The sequence below is a fragment of the Setaria viridis genome, chromosome 7 (genome assembly GCF_005286985.2).
Source record: "Setaria viridis chromosome 7, Setaria_viridis_v4.0, whole genome shotgun sequence".
Taxonomy (NCBI): Eukaryota; Viridiplantae; Streptophyta; class Magnoliopsida; order Poales; family Poaceae; genus Setaria; species Setaria viridis.
In genome coordinates this window covers 32,329,796-32,357,183 of record NC_048269.2, presented here as the reverse complement: position 1 = coordinate 32,357,183, position 27,388 = coordinate 32,329,796, and the positions used below count along the sequence as shown (strand labels likewise).

The following is a 27,388-nucleotide window of genomic DNA, read 5'->3' as shown; positions in this document are numbered from 1 at the left end:
TTTAAATATATTGAGAGTCATTTTTGTACTTAACGATCGTCAACATCTTGCTGGGCTGTTTGGCCTTTTTAGCTCCTGATGGCGTTTGTCTTCCTCCCTGAAGGTACCCCTGGTACGGAACCCGTCACATCAGCGTCTGGCTCCAGCGACGGCATCCAGTAGCGGCAGCGGCGTCCTGGTCGAGACCGGCGGCCGCGGACGGTGGCAGGGCATGCTGTGCCGGCGGCAAGGCGGACGGTGCGATGATGGCGGCGTTCGCGGGGCAGCGGCGTCGGGTGAGAGAGAGAGAGGGGTAGGGTTGGCGAGAGTTGGCATATCTAACGGATGAAACTATTTGCATGATAATATCGGAAGCCACGTAATATATGGGCTTCCGGAAGCTATATAGGAATACCGGTTTGGTGTAGCAGCAGTAGCCCGCAACCCGCCTGGAGGTCCATCTGATCGTGGCGGTACTTTGGTACTTTACCTGAGTCCCCCGTCACCTAGGCCTTACTAATGCGTGTGACAAGAAATCGAAACGGGCTAGCTCTTTGAAAATCTAGGACCTATTTCTTTGAGTTGCAGATTTTGAGCTTTTCTGAAAAGCTGTTGCTGGCCTTTTGCTTCTAAAAAAGCTAACATTAGCTTGTAGAAGATTTAGTTAGCTTTCTAAGAAAAAAGCTACGAAAAGCGCACAAAATTGAGCTTTCCATCTTTCCATATAAACTCAACTTTTTTAGACTTCCAGTTTTTCTGAAACTACATGAGAATATCGTTGTTTATTTGAGCTTCCAGTTTTTCACGCTGAAAAACTGCCACGTAACTCAAACAGGGCCCTAATCATCCACCTCCAGATTTGGGCCATCCCCGTGTCATCCAAGACGGGCCGGGAGAAATGTACAGGCCCTTTACTGATCCAAGCAGCCCGCGGGCCTCTCTCACCTCATCAGTCAACAAGGTGATCACTCACCCACCCCGGCCGTCCCAACACAACACAACACCAATCCGAGATCTAGAGGCATCTCGCTAGCCTTCTCTTCGACGGCGGGGCAAAAACCCTAACCTTCTCGGTAGCGGAATACGGAGGCGATGGATCCGGAGGCGAAGCTGGGTGAGAACGGCCACGGCCACAAGAGGTCTGATCTGGATCTGGAGGCGGAGCTGGGTGAGAACGGCCACGGCCACAAGATGTCTGATCTGGATCTAGAGGCGAAGCTGGGTGAGAACGGCCACGGCCACAAGAGGTCTGATCTGGATCTGGAGGCGAAGCTGGGTGAGAACGGCCACGGCCACGGCCACGGCCACAAGAGGTCTGATCTAGATCTGGAGAAGGCTGCGGGTCAAGTGCTTCAGGGCGGCGATGCTAAAAGGCCGCGCGAGGCCAACAACGGCGACCACCACAACGCTATGGAGACGGATGAGGAGGAGGAGGAGGAGGAGGAGCTGGGGCCGGAGGGTTGCTTTGAGTTGCACCGCAAGAGTTGGCTCTCGATGTTCGGCAGAAACGGCGCCATCCCCTTTGAGGCCGAGAGTACGTATTCATCTGCACATCTCTCTTGCTTTTCCTCGTCTTGATCAGCTTTTCCTCATCTTGATCATCTTGTTGGAGCTTTCTTCAGTCGTGGCCAACGGATTAGGATTCCACTCAAAAACCGTAATTTCAAATCCGTAGCATTTGTTTCTTTTCTTATATCAAGGAGGCATGATTAGACGCGTGAACTTGCTGGGGACTGGTGCTTGAGATCAATGGTAGGAGGTCTGTCTAGCCAGACGGGGTGTAGGTTAGAAAAAACGTCATGATGTGACCTACTGATTCTATTTTAGAAAGAATAAAAGATAATATTAAATGTTAATATGAACCCCGTTTCAATCCGATATTGGCTTGAGATCTATGTGATTTCCCCATATATTTGTTCCTAATTACATTGCTTGACAAATGTTTATAGTAAAAAAAATCCCCTTTCCACGCCATTTTATCATATCCAGCTACGAGTAACAGTTTTTCCTTACACATAGCAGTTGTTTGCTTCATCATTAATCAATTGTGATGTCAAGGGATAGATGACTGGACTAACAAATAACCCCCTTCCTTTTTCAGCTCAGTACCCTCCCATGCGCTACACGGACATACCGGTGCTGCCAGTAGTAACTGCTGGATGTGGTTCTGGTGATACCATGGAGGTCTTCTTCGTCAAGGTGACTCAGATCACCAACGACCTCCAATGGCCACTAGATGTCTATGGCATTGTCGTTGTGCGCGATTCCCTAGACTGGAAGCGCAACTACCTCTTCAGTCGAGGCAGAGATAATTGCCAGACCCTCACCTCTCAGGCATGTTCAAACATCTGTGTTTCAACTTTTGTCCTATTCCATCGCCCATTTAATCTACTATAAGCATCTCAATGCATGTATATGGTGTAATCTGCTTGGTAGTACTGGTAATATCAGCTGATTTTTATGGCGTTTAGCTCCAAGCTAGCATTCGGAAGAAATATTTATACATGTTGATACTATGAATTAGGATCAGAACCTTTCCATCAGAGATACTTTATGCATGTTGCTGCTGGCTCTTAAAACGTAAATAGTAAAACTTGGTTATATTTTTAAAAGTATATCAAATGTAGTTTTTATAGTTGGTATCCACTTCAGTTCTTGGTTGGCTGGCCCTGACATGCAAGATTTCAGTAGGTGAGCAGATTCCTGATCCTTAAATCTTCATTTTAGAGAATGCTATTAAGTGGTTTTGTATGTGCATCACTGGTGAAATAAATTGCTGGCTGCTGATTCACCTTTAGTGATGGTGTTCCCAAAGGCAATTGAAATTTGCGGGCCTTTAATTTGTCTGGCTGCTGATGCACCTTTAGTGATGATGTTCCTAAAGGCCATTGAAATTTGCTGACCTTTAATTTGTGTGCCACTGTATGCAGGATTCTCTTTTGCAACTTACATGTCCTAGCCGAGCTATCATGCTGTGGGATGAGCCTATTTTTGAGATTGACCTGAAAGTGAAGGACAAAGGGAGTTCATTGTCTGAAGATGACAAGATTTTATGCTTGGATTTCTTTGGACAAAGGGATCAGGCAACTTTAGTGCAGGCCTCACTGCCTACAACACGAGCATTGGTGAGGATGTAGTGCTGCTGGACACCAGAGGCAAGGAGGTGGTCGTCAACGAGGATGGGCAGGTCACACTGCAGCGCCGAGTAGTCGTCGTGGAGGAGAGGGCTGAACTGATCCTTGGCATCAAGGCTGAACAGCTAGGTGACGCTGGTGAGAGCAGCACTAAGCTTGAGAAGAAGTTTGGTTTTGTAGCTAAGTCAGCCCGGAGAGATGAAGGCTATTTTCACATTGGATCCTCGAGCTGCACATGGTGGTTGCATGGTCTGTTCTTCTTTAGATTACTTCAGAACTGTGTGTCATCGTACCACGACATGGCTCGCCCCTGACTTGGTGATGCTATTACCTGGCAGACTGGTGTTGCTTCCTTCAGGTGGTTTAAGTTATCATGTACTTGTTTTGTAGTCAGGACTTGTTGTGGTTATGCTGCCATGCAGCTTTAATTTATGTAAACCTCTAGCCCTGTTTATATCTATTTCTTTGTCGAGTCAGTGTCCATTTTGATTTATATGTTACATAAACAACTACTACCTCCATCCATAAATATATGAAGTTTAGTACAAACAAATTAGTTCAAAAATGGACTAATTGGCTTGTCCTGAACATCATATATTTGAGGACGGAGGGTATAATTCATCCAACTGATGAGTGTGTGCGATGAACATTTCTGCCACCTGCTGGTTACTCTCTATTACATTTCGTGAGAAAATAAGATATTTACCACCTGCTCTGTTGGGCTTCGTCAAGCTGCCATGTTCAACATGAGCCCCTCGGTACACTGGTTTCGTGGCCATCTTGATTATTTACCCTCTTCACCACTTTTGTTTCATTCATTTACATTTTCTGTTCCTAACTTGGGCTTCGTCCATTTATTTCGTGGCCATCTTGATTATCCACTTTCATTTCATTCATTTACATTTTCTGTTCATATTCACTGGCACAGGAATTGATCGGACTGCCCTCTTGGCCAAGAAATAAAAATTTCCTTCGGTTCATCCAAAGCAACCGCTATAACCTGGCACCATGAATCTTTCTCTTTGAAAAAAGTTTCTTGTATGCCACTAAATATTATACCATTCCCTTATGTGATATATAAAGTTTTGAGTTTACTTAGGGGGTGTTTGGGAGATAGGACCTAAACTTTAGTCCTGTCACATCGGACGTTCGGATGCTAATTAGGATGACTAAATATGAGCTAATTACAAAACTAATAGCAGAATTTCTAAGCTAAATCGCGAGACGAATCTATTAAACCTAATTAATTCATCATTAGCGAATGGTTACTGTAGCACCACATTATCAAATCATGGACTAATTGGGCTTAATAGATTCGTCTCGCGATTTAGCTTGGGGTTGTGCAATTAGTTTTGCAATTAACCAATATTTAATACTCCTAATTAGTGTCCAAACATCCGATGTGATAGGGGCTAAATTTTAACCCCTGTGTGCCAAACACCCTCTTACGTCATTACGTGCCAGTATTCTCTTCCGTGCTATCTCGGTTACTTACTCAAAATCCAATGAAGAAAGACGTTTCTGTCCAATTTTCTTACGTACCGCTGAAATGCAAAGGGTGAAAACTCCATTCACCTAATAAAAACCGCAATTCTAACACTTCAAAAAAAATCCTAAAATAAGTGCAATCCTTCGCTTTGGACCACAAGGAGGGCCTACTTAATTAGCTTAAAGATAACTGGTCAAAATACATTTGCTAGTCTCAATTACTTTGCATGCCGTAAATTTACGCTAAGGAAAAAGAAAAGACAACATGCCTAAATAGTTGGATTTGGATAGTTCATAAGGAATTTGACAATGATATTAATTCGTCTCGTGATATGATATGATCAAATTAGACAAACATGCATACTCCCTCTGTCTAAAAAACAAATCACCCAAGAAATTGTAGGATGGATTAAAAAAACAAGGAGTTAAAATGACCTTATGACCTTATTTATTTTGGTGCCAGTTGGCTGATGCATACATGTATGCATACAAGCACGTACCAAATTAGGTGTAATAACTTATTTTTTTGACAGATTTTGAATGATAATATCCGTATCAAAATAGTTGCCACTGACACTTAGTCATGACATTTGACCATTTATCTTATTCAAAAATTATTTAAGCATCATTAATTTTTTTTGTTTGCGGCTTACTTTACCATCATAGGTATTTTAAGTACAACTTATCTTTTCGTACATTTACAATAAATTTTTAAATAAAATGAATGGTCAAATGTATCCGAAAAAATTAACAGCGATAAATATTTTGCTATGAAAGAAGTATATAATGATTTATTTTTGGACGAAGGGACATGGAAAATCCTATAGCAAAGGAGAAGACTCTCGCAAAGATGGAGCGTGGTGGGCTCACGGAGAAGGTTGTTAGGGACAAGATACTGGTGTTGTTCCGCTTCACAAATGTTGGCAAGCTTCCACCGCCAGTGCTGCAGTTTGTCGAGGTCACGTTTGGGTACACACCGCATAATCTGTTATACAAGAAGCTTGACTTAGGTGTCGACCTGGACTCTAGAATTGCGTTGGTTGGTCCCAATGGGGCAGGGAAGAGCACCCTTCTGAAGCTGATGGCAGGTGAGGTGGCTCCACTGGATGGTATGGTGAGGCAGCACAATCACCTGCGCATGGCGCAGTTCCATCAGCATCTGGCGGAGAAGCTGGACCTGGACATGTCGGCCCTGCAGTACATGCTGAAGGAATACCCTAGGAACGAGGAAGAGAGGATGAGAGTTGCGGTTGGTAAGTTCGGGCTGTCGGGGAAGGCTCAGGTGATGCCGATGAGGAATCTGTCGGACGGGCAGAGGAGCCGCGTGATCTTTGCGTGGCTGGCATACAGGCTGCCACAGCTGCTGCTGCTGGACGAGCCGACGAACCATCTTGATGATATCGAGACCATCGGCTCCCTAGCGGAGGCGCTGAACGAGTGGGATGGCGGTCTGGTCCTGGTGAGCCATGACTTCAGGCTGATCAACCAGGTTGCTCGTGAGATCTGGGTGTGTGAGAACCAGGCGGTGACCAGGTGGGAAGGCGATATCATGGGCTTCAAGGAACACTTGAGATTACTACCGTGTGTAGAAACGATTACTACCGTGTTGAATCTCGTCTCGGCATGATGATGTCTCATAAGAAGGAGCCAGAGGATTTGTAAATGTTTGTCTATATATATTTATTTTTCCAGTCGACTGGGGAAGCTATTCAGAGGTGTGGGGCGTATTCAGAGGTGGGCATGTCAATGCACAATCTTCTTCAGACATGATTCCCGGTACTGCTTTCCATTATTTGATTTGGGTTCAGTGTACCCTGTTGTCGGATGTTTATATTTATGGACCTGGATAGCTGAGAAGGAAAAGATAGCAGAATCTGGAGGAATTTGCGGAAGAACGCAGCAAGAACTCGAGATAGAACAGAAGGGATTCAGACAAAGCTTCATCAATGCCTACTGACTCATGCAAGCACACACCAGCCAGGGTACATGGCATTTCCAGATTTTGCTGCACTAACTAGATGAATGGCCGGCCTCAGGCCCAACCGGATCATGGCCCATAACAGACGCAACGGCCCACTCCACCACTCGCCAGAGCCATCATCATCATCTCCTTGTTGCTTCCCGACCTGCAAAAAACAAACGCTCCATGGCATGCTTGTCTGGCTGCTGGAGCATGGTGGGGGGTGGTGTTGCTGCTGCACTGAACTGATGACCAGGCTAGCAGTCTAGCACCGCGCAGGAAGGCGAACAAGACAAGAAAGAAAAGAGCGGAGTGGAAGTGGAGGAGGGAGGAGCGCTGAGCAGCGAGAGCAGACAGCAGAGACTAGGGAGGCGAGGGCGTGCTGCCTGCTGGTCGTACTCGTCCGGGGATTGGTTGGGATCGGCGGAAGAAAAGAAAGGCAGGCAGGGCAGGAGCAGGATTCCCGGCCGGGACTGACCGGACCGACGCCCCCTCCCTGACGACTGACGAGCAGCGAGGAGCCGCGCGTGAGTCCTAGGCCTTGTTTACTTCACCCTCAATTCCTAACTTTGGCACTATGCAAAAAGAAGATTCCCCATCACATCAAACTTACGGTACATGCATGGAGTACTAAATATAGATGAAATTAAAAACTAATTGCACAGTTGTGTTGTACTTTGCGAGACGAATCTTTTGAACCTAATTAGTCAATGTTTGGACAATAATTCACAAATACAAACGAAACGCTATAGTGTGCTACAGTACCAGCACAGTAATTTGGCACCTTCCAATTTGCAGCGGCGTCTGTGGTCTCCCTCCCTCGGTCGGCGGTCCTCCCATGTCCCAACCGAGCCATCATTCATCTCAAATTTCGGCCTGTTTAGTTGGAAATTTAGGAGTGACAAAGTTTGCATTTTACCATAAATGCACAACTATAGCATTTCGTTTGTATTTATGAATTATTATCCAAACATTGACTAATTAGGCTTAAAAGATTCGTCTCGCAAAGTACAATAAAACTGTGCAATTAGTTTTTGATTTCGTCTACATTTAGTACTCCATGCAGGTACCGAAAGTTTGATGTGATGGAGAATCTTTTTGCATAGTGCTAAAGTTGGAAATTTGGAAGACAAGGCCTTTGTACATCTGGTTACGTGATGTTTACATTGGGAAGGCCGGCGGTCAGCAAAATTGGACGGGGAGTTGACCGGATGTTGACTTGGTTAGTTAACCTGGAAATCAATTTTTAAAAATTGTAGCTGCACCCACCGTGTCTTGAATTAACATAGACCACCCCTGTTGATTACTAGTACTTCCCATGTCCATCAAACCGAATCCCCGGTTCCTCTCTTGTGTCGTCTTCTCCGGCACCGGCAGGATGCACTGCCCTGGATTGTCCAGCCTTCTCCATCCCCACCGGCCACCGGCTCCATTCAGATTGATGTTGAGGAGAGATCGGAGATGCAAGGCCAGCTGGAGCACGGTCAATCAGAGGTGCATCTGCACAGCGCACAGAGAGGCTTCGCTTTCGTACCCTTTCCTGCTTTCCTCCTCCCCTCTTCCCGACTTCCGGTACCCCCCGGGCTCCAGTTCTCTGTCTTCCTGGGCCCCCACACCCACCGAATTGCGAAGTTGCGAACGGTCCCAGCCCCAACTACGGATGGACGCGTGCACATCCACTGCCTGTCTTCTTTGGCAGGGCCTTGATGCCTGCCCATGGTCCCTGCCCAAAGATCCCAGATCGATAGGCCCCACAGAGAGAGATTAAGTAGTTTTTTCCCTGATCGATCATGGTAACTCATAAGTATGTGTAAAAGAAACATGTACCATGATCATATCAATTGAAGTAATCGATGATACGTTCACATCGGCAACGGCAGCAGCCTTTGCACTTGCACATCTCTCTCTCACAGTCACACGCACCCATGAGCAACGACGTGTGGTTTGTGGCGTACTAGTGTTCATCTCGCTGCATGCCTCTAAAGGAAAGGAATCAGTCGCTTGATCTCTATCTTCAGGTTCACTGTGTACATGCATCATGCCACATTGTTCGTCTCTCTGGCCGGTGTGTGTGAACCCCTTTCTTCTCTGATTTCTCCTCTCTATCCGGCCTTTCCGCTGTTGCAAATTATCACTTGATGCTGGTAGTGATGCCTTGGTTCGTGTCTATGAGCGTCTTGAAGCGATTCATGCATCAACTGCTGAAAAAGCTTTTCTGTGGTTGCTTTTGAGCCCCCGAATGCGAACAACAGAAGAAAAGGAGAGAGAGAGAGAGGTGGTTGCTTTTTGAGCTTTTCTGTGGAACAGGAACCGAGGCAGCGACCAGAGCTCGGTCCTCCGATCCCAATCCATGGTGGTGAACTGGTGTTGGTCCAGCAGCACAGCTTGCATTGGGGGTAGAGAGAGGGGGGCGCCTGTGTACCGTGGAGCCTACCTGGGGATGTGCGGCTGGGCCCGTCGTGTGACAGAAAAGAATGCAGGCCAGGATTCCCGGGACTGACCCCTAGGCCCCTCCCTGACGAGGGAGCGAGGCAGGAGTAGAAGCAATCAGGCGAATGGCCAATCCAACTGCATGCCTTCTCCTGTGATCTAATTTGTGCTTTGCTCCCATGTCCGAAGCTTGGCCATGGCCGCCGCCGCTCTCCACTCTCTTCTCCGGAACCGGCCCATCCATCCGGACCAAGGGCGCGTTTGGAATAGACTATCATGTGCCCTGCCAATCCATTGGCCGGCCAAATTTTGGCGGCCGCTCTGAATTCAGCCACGCACGGCAGCGAAAATGAACTGCGCAGCGGGCAGGCGAGCTGGGCGCGGCCAAAAATTTGGTCGGCCGGGCTTCCATCCAAACGAGCCCCAAGAACCAGCGGGTATCAGATCAGCAGCAGCTGCCTGCTGCCATGATGGACGAGACTGAAATTGAAGAGAGAGAGAGAGGGCTGCTGACTGCGTGCTGCATCCCCCGTTCCATTTCTCTCTCCTCTCTGTGGTGTTGTGGAAGTGGAACGTCTCTGTGGAAGTGGTGTTGTGGTGTTGTGCTGCACCCCCACCACCCACTAACCAACCAACCGATGCGAACAAAAAGAGTGTACTAAGGTGTAGCTTTTCTGTTGGTTTGGTCTGATCCCTGCCGAAAGTTCCCCAATCCCCAGGCAGGCTCCATTTGGAGAGTGAGTTTTTCTTTTCCTTTGTCTAATTGATTGATCATGGTAACTCGTACTAGTAATTCATACTAGTAAGCATATGTGTAAAAGAAACAAATCTCCACTCAGATCGAGTTACGTTGTTGATTTAATTATGACGGCGATTAGTTCAAATCTCCACTCAGATCGAGTTACGTTGTTGAGAGGAAGTATAATAAGGGGCTGTAAGCTGGCTGAATGTTGACGTGGAGGAGAGAGAAGAGGTGAGAGAGGAGAAACGGGCTATAGGCTTACAGCCGACTTGGGCACAGGAACCAAGAAACTTTGTGAGAATGACTTGTGGGCCATATATTAATGGTAAAGAGCTAACCATTATATGAGTGGGCTAGAAAAAAACTGAGAGAAACCTTGCAGCCTGCTTGCTAGCTGCGTTATTAAACTTGCTCCGATAGAATTGGATCAAGCACCAATGTACGGTGTTAGTCTCGACAGCTATGGCTAGCTCTTACCATGCCCTGGTAGCTGCCACCCCCACGCACCGCAACACAGCTGCCAAGACCCCAACGGCTGCAAGGCCACCGTGAAGAACAAGACAACACAAAAAAGAAAGCAAGAAAGTTTACATACGGATTAGAAGTACTGGGGGTTTGATACACCCAAACTTTAGTACCTATGGGCTTCGTCCATTTATTTCGTGGCCATCTTGATTATCCACTTTCATTTCATTCATTTACATTTTCTGTTCATATTCACTGGCACAGGAATTGATCGGACTGCCCTCTTGGCCAAGAAATAAAAAGTTCCTTCGGTTCATCCAAAGCAACCGCTATAACCTGGCACCATGAATCTTTCTCTTTGAAAAAAGTTTCTTGTATGCCACTAAATATTATACCATTCCCTTATGTGATATATAAAGTTTTGAGTTTACTTAGGGGGTGTTTGGGAGATAGGACCTAAACTTTAGTCCTGTCACATCGGACGTTCGGATGCTAATTAGGACGACTAAATATGAGCTAATTACAAAACTAATAGCAGAATTTCTAAGCTAAATCGCGAGACGAATCTATTAAACCTAATTAATTCATCATTAGCGAATGGTTACTGTAGCACCACATTATCAAATCATGGACTAATTGGGCTTAATAGATTCGTCTCGCGATTTAGCTTGAGGTTGTGCAATTAGTTTTGCAATTAACCAATATTTAATACTCCTAATTAGTGTCCAAACATCCGATGTGATAGGGGCTAAATTTTAACCCCTGTGTGCCAAACACCCTCTTACGTCATTACGTGCCAGTATTCTCTTCCGTGCTATCTCGGTTACTTACTCAAAATCCAATGAAGAAAGACGTTTCTGTCCAATTTTCTTACGTACCGCTGAAATGCAAAGGGTGAAAACTCCATTCACCTAATAAAAACCGCAATTCTAACACTTCAAAAAAAAATCCTAAAATAAGTGCAATCCTTCGCTTTGGACCACAAGGAGGGCCTACTTAATTAGCTTAAAGATAACTGGTCAAAATACATTTGCTAGTCTCAATTACTTTGCATGCCGTAAATTTACGCTAAGGAAACAGAAAAGACAACATGCCTAAATAGTTGGATTTGGATAGTTCATAAGGAATTTGACAATGATATTAATTCGTCTCGTGATATGATATGATCAAATTAGACAAACATGCATACTCCCTCTGTCTAAAAAACAAATCACCCAAGAAATTGTAGGATGGATTAAAAAAACAAGGAGTTAAAATGACCTTATGACCTTATTTATTTTGGTGCCAGTTGGCTGATGCATACATGTATGCATACAAGCACGTACCAAATTAGGTGTAATAACTTATTTTTTTGACAGATTTTGAATGATAATATCCGTATCAAAATAGTTGCCACTGACACTTAGTCATGACATTTGACCATTTATCTTATTCAAAAATTATTTAAGCATCATTAAATTTTTTTTGTTTGCGGCTTACTTTACCATCATAGGTATTTTAAGTACAACTTATCTTTTCGTACATTTACAATAAATTTTTAAATAAAATGAATGGTCAAATGTATCCGAAAAAATTAACAGCGATAAATATTTTGCTATGAAAGAAGTATATAATGATTTATTTTTGGACGAAGGGACATGGAAAATCCTATAGCAAATTCCCTGTATGCCATTAAAAATTTAATTCATGCCATCAAAATTTAATCCATCCCCGCAGTGCCACTGAAAATTTAAATCCATCCCGTACGTGCCATTCCGTTGGATTCTACCGTCACTTGCCGTGAAGGCGGAGGTGTTCGACGCCGGGATACGGCATGAATAGGAGAAGGGTCTCGAAACCTATACCGTCCCCAGTCCCCACCACTGCCTCCCGCTTAGCGACAAAACCCCAACTCCCCACCCACTGCCCTCCCGCTTACAGACAAAAACCCCCACCGCCCCACCAGCGTCGTCCACACGCTGTTGTTCTCCGCCCCACTCTTGCTCTCCGCCAGCGCCGCCGCACGGATTCGACACCTGGTGCCCGCTCCGCCGTCCTCGCTGATCGCGATGGCTGAGCCACAGGATCCGCTCGCGGTACGCACCCAGTTTCTCTCCCATCCCCCAGTTCGCTCGTTATTTTCAACCATATTTGGACTGCGGGCGTGCTCGCATCAATGCGGTTTTTCCCCTTTTAAAATCAAGTGGTTTTTTCCCCTTTTAAAATCAAAGTTCGATGGATTATTACTTGGGGAAGTAGTCCAGCGGCCTGCGCCGCTGCGCGCGTGCGGGATATTTCTATTTTTTAGGATAAATGATTTCCTTATGTCCCTAACCCTAAAATAACACCTGCTCTTGTCATATACTCTTTGTTTTTGAGTTTTTGGTGCTGTTCTCTCCGTGGAGGCGGAATTAGGAATACTAGTTGCAATGTCGAGTAATGTCTATGTGTGTAACATGTGCTGGTAACACCAGGTCGACCGATTATAATTCTGCTCTAACGATTTGGTCGGAAAATGATAAATCTTTGGTCTTTTTATGCAATATACAGTGGGTTCCTTCAGTGGATATCGACGTAATGGATCCGTCCCTCCAGGGGTACGAGCACGTGATGAATTGGATGGCGCAGCGGGATTTGGATCGTGCCGGCCCGGGGCAGGACAATCTCTTCCGCGACGTCCCCCTCACTTCTGCGACGGAAGGGTGGCGTCGTGTCAACTTTCTGTACCCTGACAGGCCGACGGTCTCCATACTAATCGACGAGATCGATTCCTACCTTGTGGCCATACAGAAGGGGGATGGGAAGTGGCTCAAGTTCTCCGACCGCCCTATTCCACTTCCAGCAGACCACCCTGCAGTTGAGAGTATGGACATACAGTCATCTTACGTTCACCTGACCCGTGGCTTCATCAGGTACTACATTCGATCCCATCTTTGTATTAGTCATTACCATGATCTTTCTAGGATTAAACAATTAACTACAACTGATTACTAAGTATGCTATAAATTTGATTATTCTTGCCCAAACCAGAGGTAGCTTATCTTTTCTTTCTTGAAAATTACATCAAATTTAATCTTCAGGGTGATGGCCAAATATTTTTTTCTTGAAGCAGCAGTATTGTTCTTTAAATTAGTGCGGTAGACATTTTGTTTGGTTATGGTCCTGAAGCATTTTAGTATGTTTCTGGATTACCTAAGCATTTTTTGGGACCAACTTGCTTACAAACTCTATCTTCAGATGGTTTAGATTGCTACTAACCCTTTTTCTTCCACTTGATTTTGTGTGTAATTTTGTGGGCTATACCCTTGTGAATAATTTCAATTCTGCCAATGATTATAATGTGCCCAGAAGGATTGTCAAAACATAATTCTACAATTGGCACCAAATTTCCTTTTTTTTCTTTTTGTAGGGAAATAATATTATTACTCAACACTCACTCCTGGAAAACTGAAGGTGCATCCCTAGTAGTGACCAGTGCTTTTCATGTTGCGTTTGCAGGGAGCAGTTGGTGTTCGGAACTCCAGTATTGACTAATCTCTACCATGTGCTTCTTCATTTCAATCCAAATATTGGATTAATGAATCGACAAATGATAAGGCAAAGGAAGGCACTGGTTCAGTTGATAGTCCTATTCTGTGAAGCTGTCCGCTTCAGGCAAATGCGAGCAAGGCTTCTGGAGATCATGGAGGATGGCCAAAGTGTCACTTTACCTCGGAAGATGTGGCCATGGCTTCAGGAATGGTCCACAGCGTCAAAGTTTGCCCTGAGCTGCAAGGAAAGAGAGGGACATGGCAATATGCAGGACGACCCTAGTCTGTTGCGAAGCGTTGAGGGTCTTGAAATCAAGAGCAGAGAGGACGTACCTGGTTTCCTTGGCCTCATTTTGCGCTCGGCCTTTGTTCCTGCTCCTTAAGCTGCAGTACGACAGGGAGGATGTGGCTTGTTTTTTTGGCCTCAATATTTGTTCCTGAAACTTAAACCGGGAGGGAGGAGAGTGTTGGTATAGCGATGACTTAGATTCATTTGCGCCACGGTATTAAAGCTGCTTGTGCATGTGTGTCGAGCTACTATATACAGTCCTGGAACACCGTGCCAGAAAATATGCCACGCTATGAAGTTTTGACGATTGGTGCTCGAGTGTTTTGTTTGCCTTTTGTTATGTTAGATTCTAATGCAACTTTCTTTGTTTGCTCTGCTTCTTATATCATTAAGCTGTTCTTTCTTTCAATGTAGTTGGCACTGCATCTTGGATTTGAGTTGTAGTGTGACCTGCGACTTTTTGAGGTTGGCTGCCTCATGTTTAGGGCCATGGTAGCCGATGTTTTGATGTGGGAATCAACTGGCAGAACCAGCATGATCACAACCACAAGAGATAATGAGATATAAAATTATCCACAAGAGATACAAAATTGTGGCTTAGGATTGTGTTGGGGGGAAATATTAACGACCTCCTAATGCCGCTTAAAGCAACAGTCATGAAGGCCCAGGCCCATCTAAGGTAGCGAAATTGCCGTCGGCCCAACATGAAAGGGAGAGGCCAGGTTCCGCATCGCCCGACCCGGAGTCCCGGGTCGGGCGCTCCCGACCCCTAGAAGACTAAACTCCGCCTCGCCCGACCCGGAGTCCCGGGGTCGGACGCTCCCGACCCCTTGAAGACTAAACCCCGCCTCGCCCGACCTGGAGTCCCAGGGTCGGACGCGCCCGACCCCCACCACAGAAACTCCGCCTCGCCCGACCCTGGGCGCGGGGGTTGGACTCGCTCGGGTCCACGAGACGAATATTCGCCTCGGGCGCGGACTGGAGGATCAGGATGACGATCTCGTGGGTCCCCCTATCGACCTCGCCATAAATGCGCCGCGGCCCTGTCTAGCCAAAAGGGAGCGGCGTCCCCAACGTAACCGGTCACGAATATGTACACTTGTAATTCCGTCCAAATTCTGTTGTTGTTATTAATGTGACTCAAATTTGCCTGAATGTTCTCTCATGGTCAAGTTATGCTTTTGCAGGCATCCAGGCACGATCCTTGTTCTTTTATGTATTTTTTTACAGTGATATATAGTTGAATTGGTGGTTAAAGCAATGAATGCATATGAAAAGGCCAGGTAAATTTTAAACGATGGCATACTGCATTTGAGTGCCTACAGTCACAGTTGGTGCCATTGCAGGTATCTATAGTGGCTGACCGTACATTCTTTATCTCCTTCCATAGAGAGGCTTTGTAAAGGAAAAAATCCTCGGCGCACCTTAATTTATTTGGTGTTACAAAATTCTTTGTGTCTAGCATGGCTATTTTCTTACTGGTGAGCATGTTATTGTACAGTCACATAAAAGATCAATGGCTTACAACATCTCAACATTGCAAGTAGCTAATATTAATTGGGGGAAAAATACAGCCCTTCACGGAAAAATATCAATGTTAACTAACAACGACAACAAGAAAATACCTCATCAACACAGGCCATATCTAAGCAATCTAACTGTTGAAAAGGGCATCCACTTAGATGATTGTGAAGGATGCTGACGAAATGTTACCTCAAGATATATGGCACCCTATCTGATCTGTTTGTAATTCCAATCGTACCTGAAAGGCAATCAAAGTCCAATGACCAAGTAATAACAGCAAAAGGTGGTGGAACCGTGGAACGTGAAGGCAACTATTTCTACATTCATAAGGTTTTTCTAACTCTTTTTTATACAAAAACCTGTTTGGCACACAGGAATTTTTTTTGACCAAATTGGTTTTTGTGCTGTCTACCCAACACTATATGATTTTCCTCTCATAGCACCTTTCTCTGACCAAGAAATTCTTGCAGCAGTCAAAGATGTTCCAAAAGACAAAAGACCAGATGGTTTTGGTTTGGGCTGCTACCATTTTTTTTTTTGCAACTTACTAAGCACCACATACATCAAACTTTCCGGGATTTTCATAACTGCATTCTAGATCGTGTGAGAATCAGCAGATCTTTCATGGTTCTTCTTAAGAAAAATAAAGATTATTGCACTCCAGATTCATATCAACCAATCTCTCTGTTAAATTGCCCAGTAAAATTGGTAACAACAGTTCTCTCTGCAAGATTCCAAATGGAAATTTAGCGAATCAAGAGCAAACTGGTTTTGTTAAGAGAAGATGTATAGCAGGCAACTTCATGGTTGCTGCAGACTTAGTTCAATACTTCAATGTTGCGAAAAAAGGAAAAAGAGAGCTGACATCCTTAAACTTGATGAAAGCTTTTGACACAGTTTTCTTGGGAATGCCTGTTCAGGCTTTTGCAAGTGAGAGGCATCCCAAAAAAATTGTATCAACTGGACGTCAGCTTTAAAAGCAGCATCAAAGACGGCGGTTTTATCAAATGGCACACCGGGACCCTGGATTCAAATGAGAAAAGGGCTTCGTCAAGGGGATCATCTTTCACCTGTGCGTTTCATAATAGTTGCAGACATCCTTCAACAAACAATCAACCGTTTTACACCGGAAGGGGTTCTAAGACACCCATTCTACCCAACAGCCCTTGCCTAGTTCTACAATATGCAGACGAAACTTTGATCATTATCGAAGGAGATACTGTACAAGTGAAATGGTTACATGAGATCCTCACTGATTTTGCAAAGAAACACTGGTCTTAATGTCAATTCTTTTAAAGTCCACCTTTATCTCTATATGTTGGAATGATTAGGAAATTCAAAGCATCTCAAACATCTTAAGCTGTCCAATTTCATCCTTCCCTCAAATCTATCTTGGCCTGCCACTATCCCACGTGAAATCCAGTCCAAGATCCTGTGATCCTGTCTAAAATCGATACTAGTATTGACACTTTCTCCAGGAGAGGTATAACCAGTGGTGGGAGGCGGCTCATTTTAACTAACTCAGCCGTGACGACTAGATTAGCCTACTTGATGTCGTGTTTAAGGGTCCCTGAATGGCTGATTGTTGGGTATTAACGACCTCCTAATGCCGCTTAAAGCAACAGTCATGAAGGCCCAGGCCCACCTGCGGTAATTACGATTACCGCCGACCCGGTAGAGGCAGAGAACATCCCACTCCGTCTCGCCCGACCCAGGGCCCCGGGGTCGGACAATCCCGACCCCTCGATGGCGGGACTCCGCCTCGCCCGACCGCGGTCCCAGGGTCGGGAGCGCCCGACCCCTCGCCGCAAGGCTCCGCTTCGCCCGACCCCGGGCGTAGGGGGTCGGACTCATCCGGGCCCACGAGACAAGTGTCCACCTCGGGCGCAGACCGACGGACGAGGGCGCGGATCTTGTGGGCCCCCCCAGCGGTCTCGCCATAAATGCACCGCGGCTCTGGCACGCAGAAAGGCGCCCGCGCCCCTCGACGTGACCCGCCACAAGTACCCGAGCGGAACACTGTAGCCACGACCGCACAGGCTACAGTGGCCGCAGATCCCCCTGATTCGCAGCAAGGGCACTCATGGCTTGCGCCGCCCGGAGCAGGAGGAAGTCGCGCCCGTCCTCGCGCCCCACGCATCCGGCGACAGGGACGCGACGTCCGCCTTCCGCGGGCCGTCAGCAAGTGGCGGGATCCGCCGCCTCCCCCAACGGACACAGGTGCCACGACGAAACACCGTCATCACGCCTGGCGGCGACAGCCGTCGAGGAGACCATCGACGGGACGCGACGGCGGCCGCCCTCCTCCGTCAGACGCGCCGGCAGGAGCCGAAGGCCGGCGAGGGCGCCGGTGGCCTGGGGACTTGGTCCCTCTCCTTGTGTTGTACTCCCTCCGTCCCCAAAAGAATGCAATTCTGGAATGATTTACTGTGTCAAGTTTGACCTATTATAGATGAAAAAGTATAAATATATATAATATCAAATAAACATGCATCATTAGATTAATTACGAAATGTATTTTCATAATAAATTAATTTGGAGCCATAAATGTGAATACTATTTACTACAAACATGGTCAAACGTGAAGCACTTTAACTGGCACGCATACCATAGTTGCATCCTTTTCAGGACAGAGGGAGTATTCTATAGCTTTGTTTATCTCTTTTACTTCTCCTGACAGCCGGTCTCACCTGTAACCTCGGTGGCCTCCTTGCGTTATAAAAGGAGAACCGGAGGCCTGAGACACGGGGGAGCCCGACTTTTTTGTTTTTCAGCACTTTTTGCGAAAGATTCTCACAAATAGGCCCCTGGCGAAACCAATTCCAAAAATGGACCTTTAGCTTGGCGCCAAGCTACAACGTCTTGGCGCCAGCCATCCTGGCGCCAAGGTCTGTACATAGCTGCTGACGCGGATGCCGATGTGGCGGGGCTTGGCGCCATCCATGATGACGCCAAGCCTTGGCGCCATCCATGATGACGCCAAGCCTTGGCGCCATGGATCTTGGCGCCGCCAAGATCCATGGCGCCAAGCTCATGGCGCCAAGCTTGGCGCCGTAGATCTTGGCGCCGAGCTATCTATCGCTACCTCTACGCGTTTCGAACTAAACAAGTATAATTATTCCGAGAAGTATGCAACAATCTAATCTGTGGTTCAACTGGTTAGGAGGTGGACTTCTTATCCTGGAGACCTGAGTTCGAACTCCACTATTGAACCTTTTTTCTACATTTTATTTTTTTTCTTTATTTTTTTTCTCTGTTGTCCAACAAACGGTGCAACTTTATTTTACGAAATCTTGTATCCTAGGATAATATAGTTTGTGGAGTTTGTACGTGTCAGCCCTCCCTTCCAAATTAAAAAAAAAATCAGTCCGCAGAGTGGCCGAGCTGGGGCGCAGGGCGTTCAAAGGCTAAAAAAAGCTCTGTTTTGTTTCGTCTCTCAAAAAAAACAAATGTGGACGGACGCTGGCGCCGTCGTTTTGTTTCGTCTCTCAAAAATAAAATGTAGAAAAAAAGTTCAATAGTGGGGTTCGAACTCAGGTCTCCACGATAAAAAGTCCACCTCCTAACCAGCTGAACCACAGCTTAGGTAGTTGCATATTCCTCGGAATAATTATACTTGTTTAGTTCGAAACGCGTAGAGGTAGCGGTAGATAGCTCGGCGCCAAGATCTACGGCGCCAAGCTTGGCGCCAAGATCCATGGCGCCAAGCCTTGGCGCCATCTTGGCGCCATCATGGATGGCGCCAAGCCCCGCCACATCGGCATCCGTGTCAGCAGCTATGTACAGACCTTGGCGCCAGGATGGCTGGTGCCAAGACGTTGTAGCTTGGCGCCAGCGTGGATGGCGCCAAGCTAAGGGTCCATTTTTGGAATTGGTTCCGCCAGGGGCCTATTTGTGAGAATCTTTCGCAAAAAGGGCTGAAAAACAAAAAAGTCGGAGCTTCCAAGCTAACAGAACACACTCACACCCACTTTGAGCATCAGTGCACATCCAAGAGGCCTGCGATCATCAGCTCCCTCTCTCGCACTCCTGTAACCCCTACTACAGAACCCCAGAACCCCACGTGGGCAACACGAGCAGCTCCTGATAATCTTGACAACGACACTGATATAAGAGATTGACAAAAGAAGAGCTTTATTCTGGAAAGGGGAAAACATGTGACTGGATCCGGTTTCCCTCATAAACTGGATCTAACTCTCTTCTTCTTATTAATATACGCCGGACATCTTCCGGATCTTTTGAAAAAAATTCTGGAAAGGGGAAAACATGTGACTGGTGCTAACTGCATCTGCATGGTAGCATGGGAAACTGCTTGTGGCCCTCAGAATGAAGTGGTTTAGGGACAAAAAAGTATAGAACAACAAAGCATCAGTTTACTTTTTAAGTTTTTGCACAAAATTCACACACAGCCAAACTCCCCTTGGGAAAGATGGATTAATACAACAGTGTTTGCCAATGGTAAAACGACTTGGGGATAAAGTGAATAAATCGACAGCAGCTTGGTGGTGACAATTATTATCTCTAATTCACCTTTACAGTGACAATTGTGATAATTGGCATTGACAGTTGGATATCTAGAAAGCCTGTCGCCACTCAATATCCTCACCTATGCTCATATGTGACAAGCACCAATATCTCAGTGGCTGAATGTAAGATCGATGAAAGGTGGCAAGTCAGAACAAGACCACTGACATCACATGGTGCAGAACAAGAGCTGCAAGACCTGCTACAATGGCTAGCTAGACCAAGTAAACCTAAGCCCGATTGAAGAGCAATGAGATTTGGTCCGACAAAAGAATTCACGGTCAAGACAAAGCTATTACATACTAGCTTTTGGTCTTTGGAAGCACAACTTGTCCGGTGGCCCCATCTATTCGGACGTCTTTGGCACCAAATAAATGCAAAATATTTGCATGCCAGAGCAACTCCAAGAGTATCCTAAAAAATTATTCCCCAAAACTATGTATTGGGGGTTCTCCCAAAAAAAATTTCCCCCAAAAACATATCAATCCACAGCAGATCGCTAATAAATAGCCCCCAATATTTCAAACACAGGCCACGTCATCGTATTGGGCCCATCGGAAGGGACACGAGGGCATGCGGGAAACAGGATTGGGGGAGGAATGCCAACGTAAAATATACGCAGTGGCAGGCTGTTTTTTAGCGTCGCTAAAAAATTGGGGAAGGTTTAGGTGGATTGTTGGAGTTCATTTTTCTCTCTTTTTTCCTTAAAAAAGGTATTGGGGTAAGATTAGCATCTTAGAACCAGACAGGTGCAGTACTAGCCAATAGAAACATTGTCACAAGCACATGTTGCACACACCCCTAGAGGCATTTCGCTAACCTTCTCTTCGGCGGCGGGGCAAAAACCCTAACCTTCTCGGCGGCGGAATACGGAGGCGATGGATCTGGAGGCGAAGCTGGGTGAGAACGGCCACGGCCACAAGAGGTCTGATCTGGATCCGGAGAAGGCCGCGGGTCAAGTGCTTCAGGGCGGCGATGCTAAAAGGCCCCGCGAGGCCGACAACGGCGACCACCGCAGCGCCATGGAGACGGATGAGGAGGAGGACGAGGAGCTGGGGCCGGAACGTTGCTTTGAGTTGCACCGCAAGAGTTGGCTCTGGATGTTCGGCAGAAACGGCGCCATCCCCTTCGAGGCCGAGAGTACGTATTCACCTGCACATCTCTCATGCTTTTCCTCATCTTGATCAAGCATTCGTTTCTTTTCTTATATCAAGGAGGCATATATAATTAGATGCGTGAACTTGCTGGGGACTGGTGCTTGAGATCAATGGTAGGAGGTCGATCTGTCTAGCCAGACGGGGTGTAGGTCTACATTCTTTAATTTAGAAGAACGCCATGATGTGGGTCATCCGTTTTGGATCCTGTTGTTTACAAAACCTACTGATTTTATTTTAGAAAGAATAAAAGATAATATTAAATGTTAATATGAACCCCATTTCAATCCATTTCAATCCGATATTGGCTTGAGATCTATGTGAGTTACCCATATGTTTGCTCCTAATTACATTGTTTGTCAAATAAATCCCCTTTCCAAGCCATTTTATCATATACAGCTACGAGTAACAGTTTTTCCTTATGCACAGCATTTGTTTGCTTCATCATCAATCAATTGTGATGTCTAGGTATAGATGACTAGACTAACAAATAACCCCCTTCCTTTTTCAGCTCAGTACCCTCCCATGTGCTACACGGACATACCGATGCTGCCAGCAACTGCTGGACCTGGTGATACCATGGAGGTCTTCTTCGTCAAGGTGAATCAGATCACCAGCGACCTCCAATGGCCACTAGATGTCTATGGCATCGTCGCTGTGCGCGATTCCCTAGACTGGAAGCGCAACTACCTCTTCAGTCGAGGCAGAGATAATTGCCAGACCCTCACCTCTCAGGCATGTTCAAACATCTGTGTTTCAACTTCTGTCCTATTCCATCGCCCATTTAATCTACTATAAGCATCTCAATGCATGTATATGGTGTAATATGCTTGGTAGTACTGGTAATATCAGCTGATTTTTATGGCGTTTAGCTCCATGCTAGCATTCGGAAGAAATATTTATACAGGTTGATACTGTGAATTAGGATCAGAACCTTGCCATCAGAGATACTTTATGCATGTTGTTGCTGGCTCTTAAAACGTAAATAGTAAAACTTGGTTATATTTTTAAAAGTATATCAAATGTAGTTTTTATAGTTGGTATCCACTTCAGTTCTTGGTTGGCTGGCCCTGACATGCAAGATTTCAGTAGGTGGGCACATTCCTGATCCTTAAATCTTCATTTTAGAGAATGCTATTAAGGACCTGTTTGGATACCCTGTGTTAAAATTTAACAAGTGTTAAAGTTTTAACACTCTCAAATAGAGTGCTAAAGTTTAACACATTGGGGTGTTTGGATGATGTGTTAAACTTTAACACCTTTGGTGGGAAATGACTTCATTGCCCCCTCATTTATGGCCGGCGGAGAGAGAGGGAGGAGAGAGAAGGGGTAACCTGAAAAAAAGTGGAGAGGGGACCACTTTTAACACCTTTAGCAAGTTTTAACACCCCTCCATGTCTTTATGAAAAATGGGGTGTTAAACTTTAACACCCCACTTTTAACATAAGTGTTTGGATAGGAAAGTGTTAAAAAGTGTTAAAAGTGGGGTGTTATACTTTAACACCCCCTTCCCAAACAGGGCCTAAGTGGTTTTGTATGTGCATCACTGGTGAAATAAATTGCTGGCTGCTGATTCACCTTTAGTGATGGTGTTCCCAAAGGCAATTGAAACTTGCGGGCCTTTAATTTGTCTGGCTTCTGATGCACCTTTAGTGATGGTGTTCCTAAAGGCCATTGAAATTTGCTGGCCTTTAATTTGTGTGCCACTGTATGCAGGATTGTCTTTTGGAACTTACAGATCCTAGCCGATCTATCCTGCTGTGGGATGAGCCTATTTTTTAGATTGACCTGAAAGTGAAGGACAAAGGGAGTTCATTGCCTGAAGATGACAAGATTTTATGCTTGGATTTCTTTGGATACAACAACATCTCTTACAGAGGCAGTCTCAGTTACACAGAACAGAGGTGCTTTCAAGCAAGCATAGCACAGTGGAGGTCAGGTACGCTCATGTCAAGCGCTCCGTGGAGGCGACCATCACTGCCCGCATCAGCAAGGGATCAGGCAACTTTAGTGCACGCCTCACTGCCTGCAACACGAGCATTGGTGAGGATGTAGTGCTGCTGGACACCAGAGGCAAGGAGGTGTTAGTCAACGAGGATGGGGAGGTCACACTGCAGCGCCGAGTAGTCGTCGTGGAGGAGAGGGCTGAAGTGATCCTTGGCATCAAGGCTGAACAGCTAGGTGACGCTGGCGAGAGCAGCACTAAGCTTGAGAAGAAGTTTGGTTTTGTAGCTATAAGTCAGCCCTGAGAAATCAAGGCTATTTTCACATCGGATCCTCAAGCCTGCACATGGTGGTTGCATGGTCTCTTCTTCCTTAGACAACTTATAGAACTGGTACCGTGTCATCGTACCAACGTGATGACTTACCACCGACATACAACCATTGAGGGTGCTGGCTACGTAGGGTAGGGTTTCGGCGCGGCGATCGTGCGTGTGTAGTGGCGGCGCATTCTTCTGGTCCGATACCGCGCGGCAAGCGGGTGGTCGGTGGTCCGGCTGACGACGACCAGTCGACCACCACCGACCAGAGAGGGTTGCTGGCTTGCTAGCTGCTGCAATATTGCACGGCCGGCCTTGCTGGCCCACGTACGATTTGATGATGTATGTTGCGTGATTTTCAGGCCTGTATGGTTGTGCTTGCTACTTTGATTCACCGTGGAGTACTACCGCCGAGGGCCCGTTTGGATACACCCCGCTAAACTTTAGCACCTGTCACATCAGATGTTTTGATACTAATTAGGAGTATTAAACATAGTCTAAATACAAAATTAATTGCACCTATGGAGTCTAATTCGCGAGACGAATCTATTAAGCCTAATTAGTCCATGATTTGACAAGATGGTGCTGCAGTAACCATTTACTAATGATGGATTAATTAGCTTTAATAGATTCATCTCGCGAATTAGCACAGGGTTCTGCAATTAGTTTTATAATTAGTTCATGTTTAGTCCTCCTGATTAGCATCCGAACATCTGATGTGACACTGCCAAACACCCCTGAGTTTTTTTTTCTGTCAGACTTGAACTTATAGAATGCGTGGCCTTGTACAAATCTCAAGTCTGAACCGATCAAACGCTCCACTGAACAGTCGGCGTGTGCGGTGTGCCCATCACATTCGCAATCGCAGCCAACCTGCGGTAGATTGAAGATGTTCACCCTGCGCCATGGTCTCTGCATGCAGGCTCTCGCAGACTCCATGTGGTTTCGGATCCAACGACCAACATGGATAACGTAAGATACAGGAAGCCAGAGCAATACTGTTCCGATCCAAGATCCATGCCTGCAAGTCAACAACTCATCTTTGTTCCCCGACCTGTAATCTTGGGCAGTTGGGCGGAAAGAAGAAACAAGGTCTGAGAATGAAGAAGTTAGAAGCTGCTCCTGACGCTCCACCAGGCACCAGCAAATTCTCTGGTCAGCATCTGGCAGCTCCTATGAAGCTACGTGACATCCTACAAGCTACAAATCGCAAACCGAAATGGAAAAAAAAAAAGAGCAAAAGTTTCTCTAATATCTGGCACTAGTTACTGATCAACAAGCAGCTCGTCGACGAGCTCCTCCGCGTCGGCCCCGGCGACGACGAGCTCCATCTGGTCGCGGAGGTACCGGTGCAGCAGCCGCGTCCGGTCGCCGGCGTCGTCGTCGGCCGCGATGATCTCCTCCCGCCACGGTACGACTCCCCCTCGCCCGCCGCAGCCACGCGAGGTCGTCCTCAGCTGCTTCCTGACCCTGCGGAAGCGGACGGCGGCGACGGCGCAGCAGAGCAGCGGCAGCCAGAGGAGCGCCAGCGCCAGGAGCACGGGCAACAGCCACAGCGCGAGAGCCGCCGCGGCCAGCGCGCGCCAGGACGTCGGAACCACGCCGCCGCCGCTGCCCATCCGCGGCCGGCGGGAGGCTATATACATATATCTAGGTTGCAGCCAGCGATCGACGGGGATGTGCAAGGAAGGGCGGTTTGCTTGCTTGTTCCTGGCTTGGGAACTCGAGTAGGAGTAGCGGCAAAGGTTGGTGCTTTTGCTTTGGGCGGGCGTTGCTTCTGCCAAAAGCGTCGCCCCGGGTTCCCGTCTCCCTCATCCCCCAGCGTAGTTTGTGTAGGGTAGGGGTGCCGACTGCCTTCACCTTTCGACGCGTCGCCGGCTCAGCGTGCCTTGCTTGTCCGAGTCGGAGAGGAGGATCGCGGGTGTGGGCACGCCACCTGATTTTATCCGCCTTTAGCACTACCAGGGCACATCATCCATCACTGGAAGGTTTCGTTGTTCCTCTGGCAGGGGCGGCAGAAGCCCGTACCGGGATCTTTAATTTCTGATGGGCGACCTTCATTAATGCAGCTGTCCACAGTAGCTTCCCCGGGGTAGCTGGGTGGGACTGGGAGGTAGTAGGGTCACGATCAGGTTCAGCTGCACGGATGGTCGGTGGCCCAGTCCCCACAGCTGAGTCGAGCTGGGCTGGGCTATCCCGGCCCGAATCGGCCCTTTCGATGGATGATCCCTTCCCTGGGCCGTATCGGGCCTTATGTTGGTTGGGTTGATCCCTTCCTTCCCGGGCCGACGTTTCCATGGAGATTGGAGAGAGGGACAAGGAATGAAACTGCAGACAGGAAGGGAAATGATCGAGTGAAGCGTGTTGGCGCTTTCAGCTAAGGAAGGCTACATGGATGATGATGATGATGCATGGATGGAGCGCCAACACCAAACAGTGCCTAGCTACCTAGGCTGCTGCTAGTACTACCTATGAGCCTATGACTACACCAAGCAGCTCCTGTAGTAGCCTAGCTAGTAGACAACCATGCAATTATATAAATAAATACCAGGTTGTAGTTTCCGTTACGCACGCTGCTTCTTCTACCTCTAGTATTTCATACGGGGCCAGTACACCTGCAGGTAGCTAGTGCCTAGGTATACCGTGCAAATTAAGCAATCCAGTGGCATAAGCATACGCCCCCCTAGCTCCTTGCTCTCCAAATTTTATAAGCATATCACTTGCGCCCACTTGACTTTTGCATAACAAATTGGATAGATCTAGCATAATTCAAAGCATGCTTAGAAGGGGCTACCACTACTAGAGAATGTAATTTTCATCCACGATCTTAGTACCGGTTGCATTTTAACCCGGTACTAGTACCGAATCTATTGAATAGTCCCTAAGGAATCCCCGTGACCCCCTTTAATACCGGGTGGAGGCTCCACCCGGTACTAAAGGTTCCCTCCATCCGCGTGCCACCTTTATGCACTTTCTCCCTTATCCTCTCAGGTTCCCTCCGCCTCCCTCATCCGCTCCCTCTCCCTCTAACCATGGAGCTCCTCCCTCCCTCCCCGGTCTCCCCTCTCCCCCCCCTCCGACCCCTCACCTCATGCCTAAGATGAGGAGCGGCGGCGGCGGCCATCGGGCGGTGGGCGACGGCGGGCAGGGGATTTTGTTTTTTTTTAATTTTTCAATATCCTTTAGTACCGGTTATTTGAACCGGTACTAAAGGGTCCCTTTTATTACCAAAATAGCAGTACCGGTTGTGAAAGTGGATTCCCCGGTAGTGTACATATAGTTCCGGTAGTGTACATATAGTTCCGGCTCATCGCTATGGTGCCCGAAGAAGCCAAAAGATGTATGCATCCCGGATATACGTACATCGCCGTGCCATGATCATCAGCCGGATGTCGCATTTCGATACTAAAGCTTCGACTTTCAAAAAAAAAAATCTAACGCGTCGAAACAAGCTAATAAGCCCTGCGCACGCGTGCATGAGTCATGAGTGCATCATATATATATATATATATATATATATATATATATATATATATATATATATATATATATATATATATATATATATATATATATATATATATATATATATATATGCTTCTTGCATTTGGTTTTGTCACGGGCGGGAATATGATTATATTCTCTCTGCACGATGGATCGGAAACGAAGGTCCTGTACTGTACTTTGTGCCGCATGATGCGATCATGTGGCCGTGTGACCATTCAGAAATTAAAGGTCGCGTTAGTTAGGAGGAGCGCATTGCAGAGAGGGAAAAGGCAATCTGCTGCCAAGTACGAAACATTATTAGTTGATAGATGTAGGACGTTTGGTGCCTTTAATAAATTCTTGATTCCTTCTTCTTGTCAGTATACGTACGTGCTGCCTCTTTTTTTTTTTACGTACTCTCCCGTTCCTCACTAGTCATGTTA

At 46.6% G+C, this 27,388-nt stretch overlaps 4 protein-coding genes across 4 annotated transcripts; 3 read left to right on the top strand and 1 right to left on the bottom strand.

Annotated features, from left to right (window-relative positions):
* The first annotated feature begins 5,412 nt into the window (after positions 1 to 5,412).
* Positions 5,413 to 6,228, top strand: LOC117864895 (ABC transporter F family member 1). The gene has a single exon (XM_034748961.1). The coding sequence runs from the start codon at positions 5,413 to 5,415 to the stop codon at positions 6,226 to 6,228; it is 816 nt and encodes a 271-aa protein (XP_034604852.1).
* A 5,291-nt stretch (positions 6,229 to 11,519) lies between these two features.
* LOC117865703 (uncharacterized) lies at positions 11,520 to 14,305 on the top strand. Its single transcript, XM_034749939.2, has 3 exons — positions 11,520 to 12,273; positions 12,728 to 13,089; positions 13,676 to 14,305. Exons 1-3 carry the CDS (start codon positions 12,247 to 12,249, stop codon positions 14,088 to 14,090), a joined length of 804 nt encoding a protein of 267 aa, XP_034605830.1. The 5' UTR covers positions 11,520 to 12,246; the 3' UTR covers positions 14,091 to 14,305.
* A 6,546-nt stretch (positions 14,306 to 20,851) lies between these two features.
* On the top strand, positions 20,852 to 22,013 carry LOC117865705 (uncharacterized). Its single transcript, XM_034749941.2, has 2 exons — positions 20,852 to 21,184; positions 21,710 to 22,013. The coding sequence occupies exons 1-2, from the start codon at positions 20,923 to 20,925 to the stop codon at positions 21,994 to 21,996; spliced, it is 549 nt and encodes a 182-aa protein (XP_034605832.2). The 5' UTR covers positions 20,852 to 20,922; the 3' UTR covers positions 21,997 to 22,013.
* Positions 22,014 to 24,481: 2,468 nt separating this feature from the next.
* LOC140223534 (uncharacterized) lies at positions 24,482 to 25,775 on the bottom strand. Its single transcript, XM_072295384.1, has one exon. It carries the CDS (start codon positions 25,103 to 25,105, stop codon positions 24,725 to 24,727), a length of 381 nt encoding a protein of 126 aa, XP_072151485.1. The 5' UTR covers positions 25,106 to 25,775; the 3' UTR covers positions 24,482 to 24,724.
* Positions 25,776 to 27,388: the final 1,613 nt, after the last annotated feature.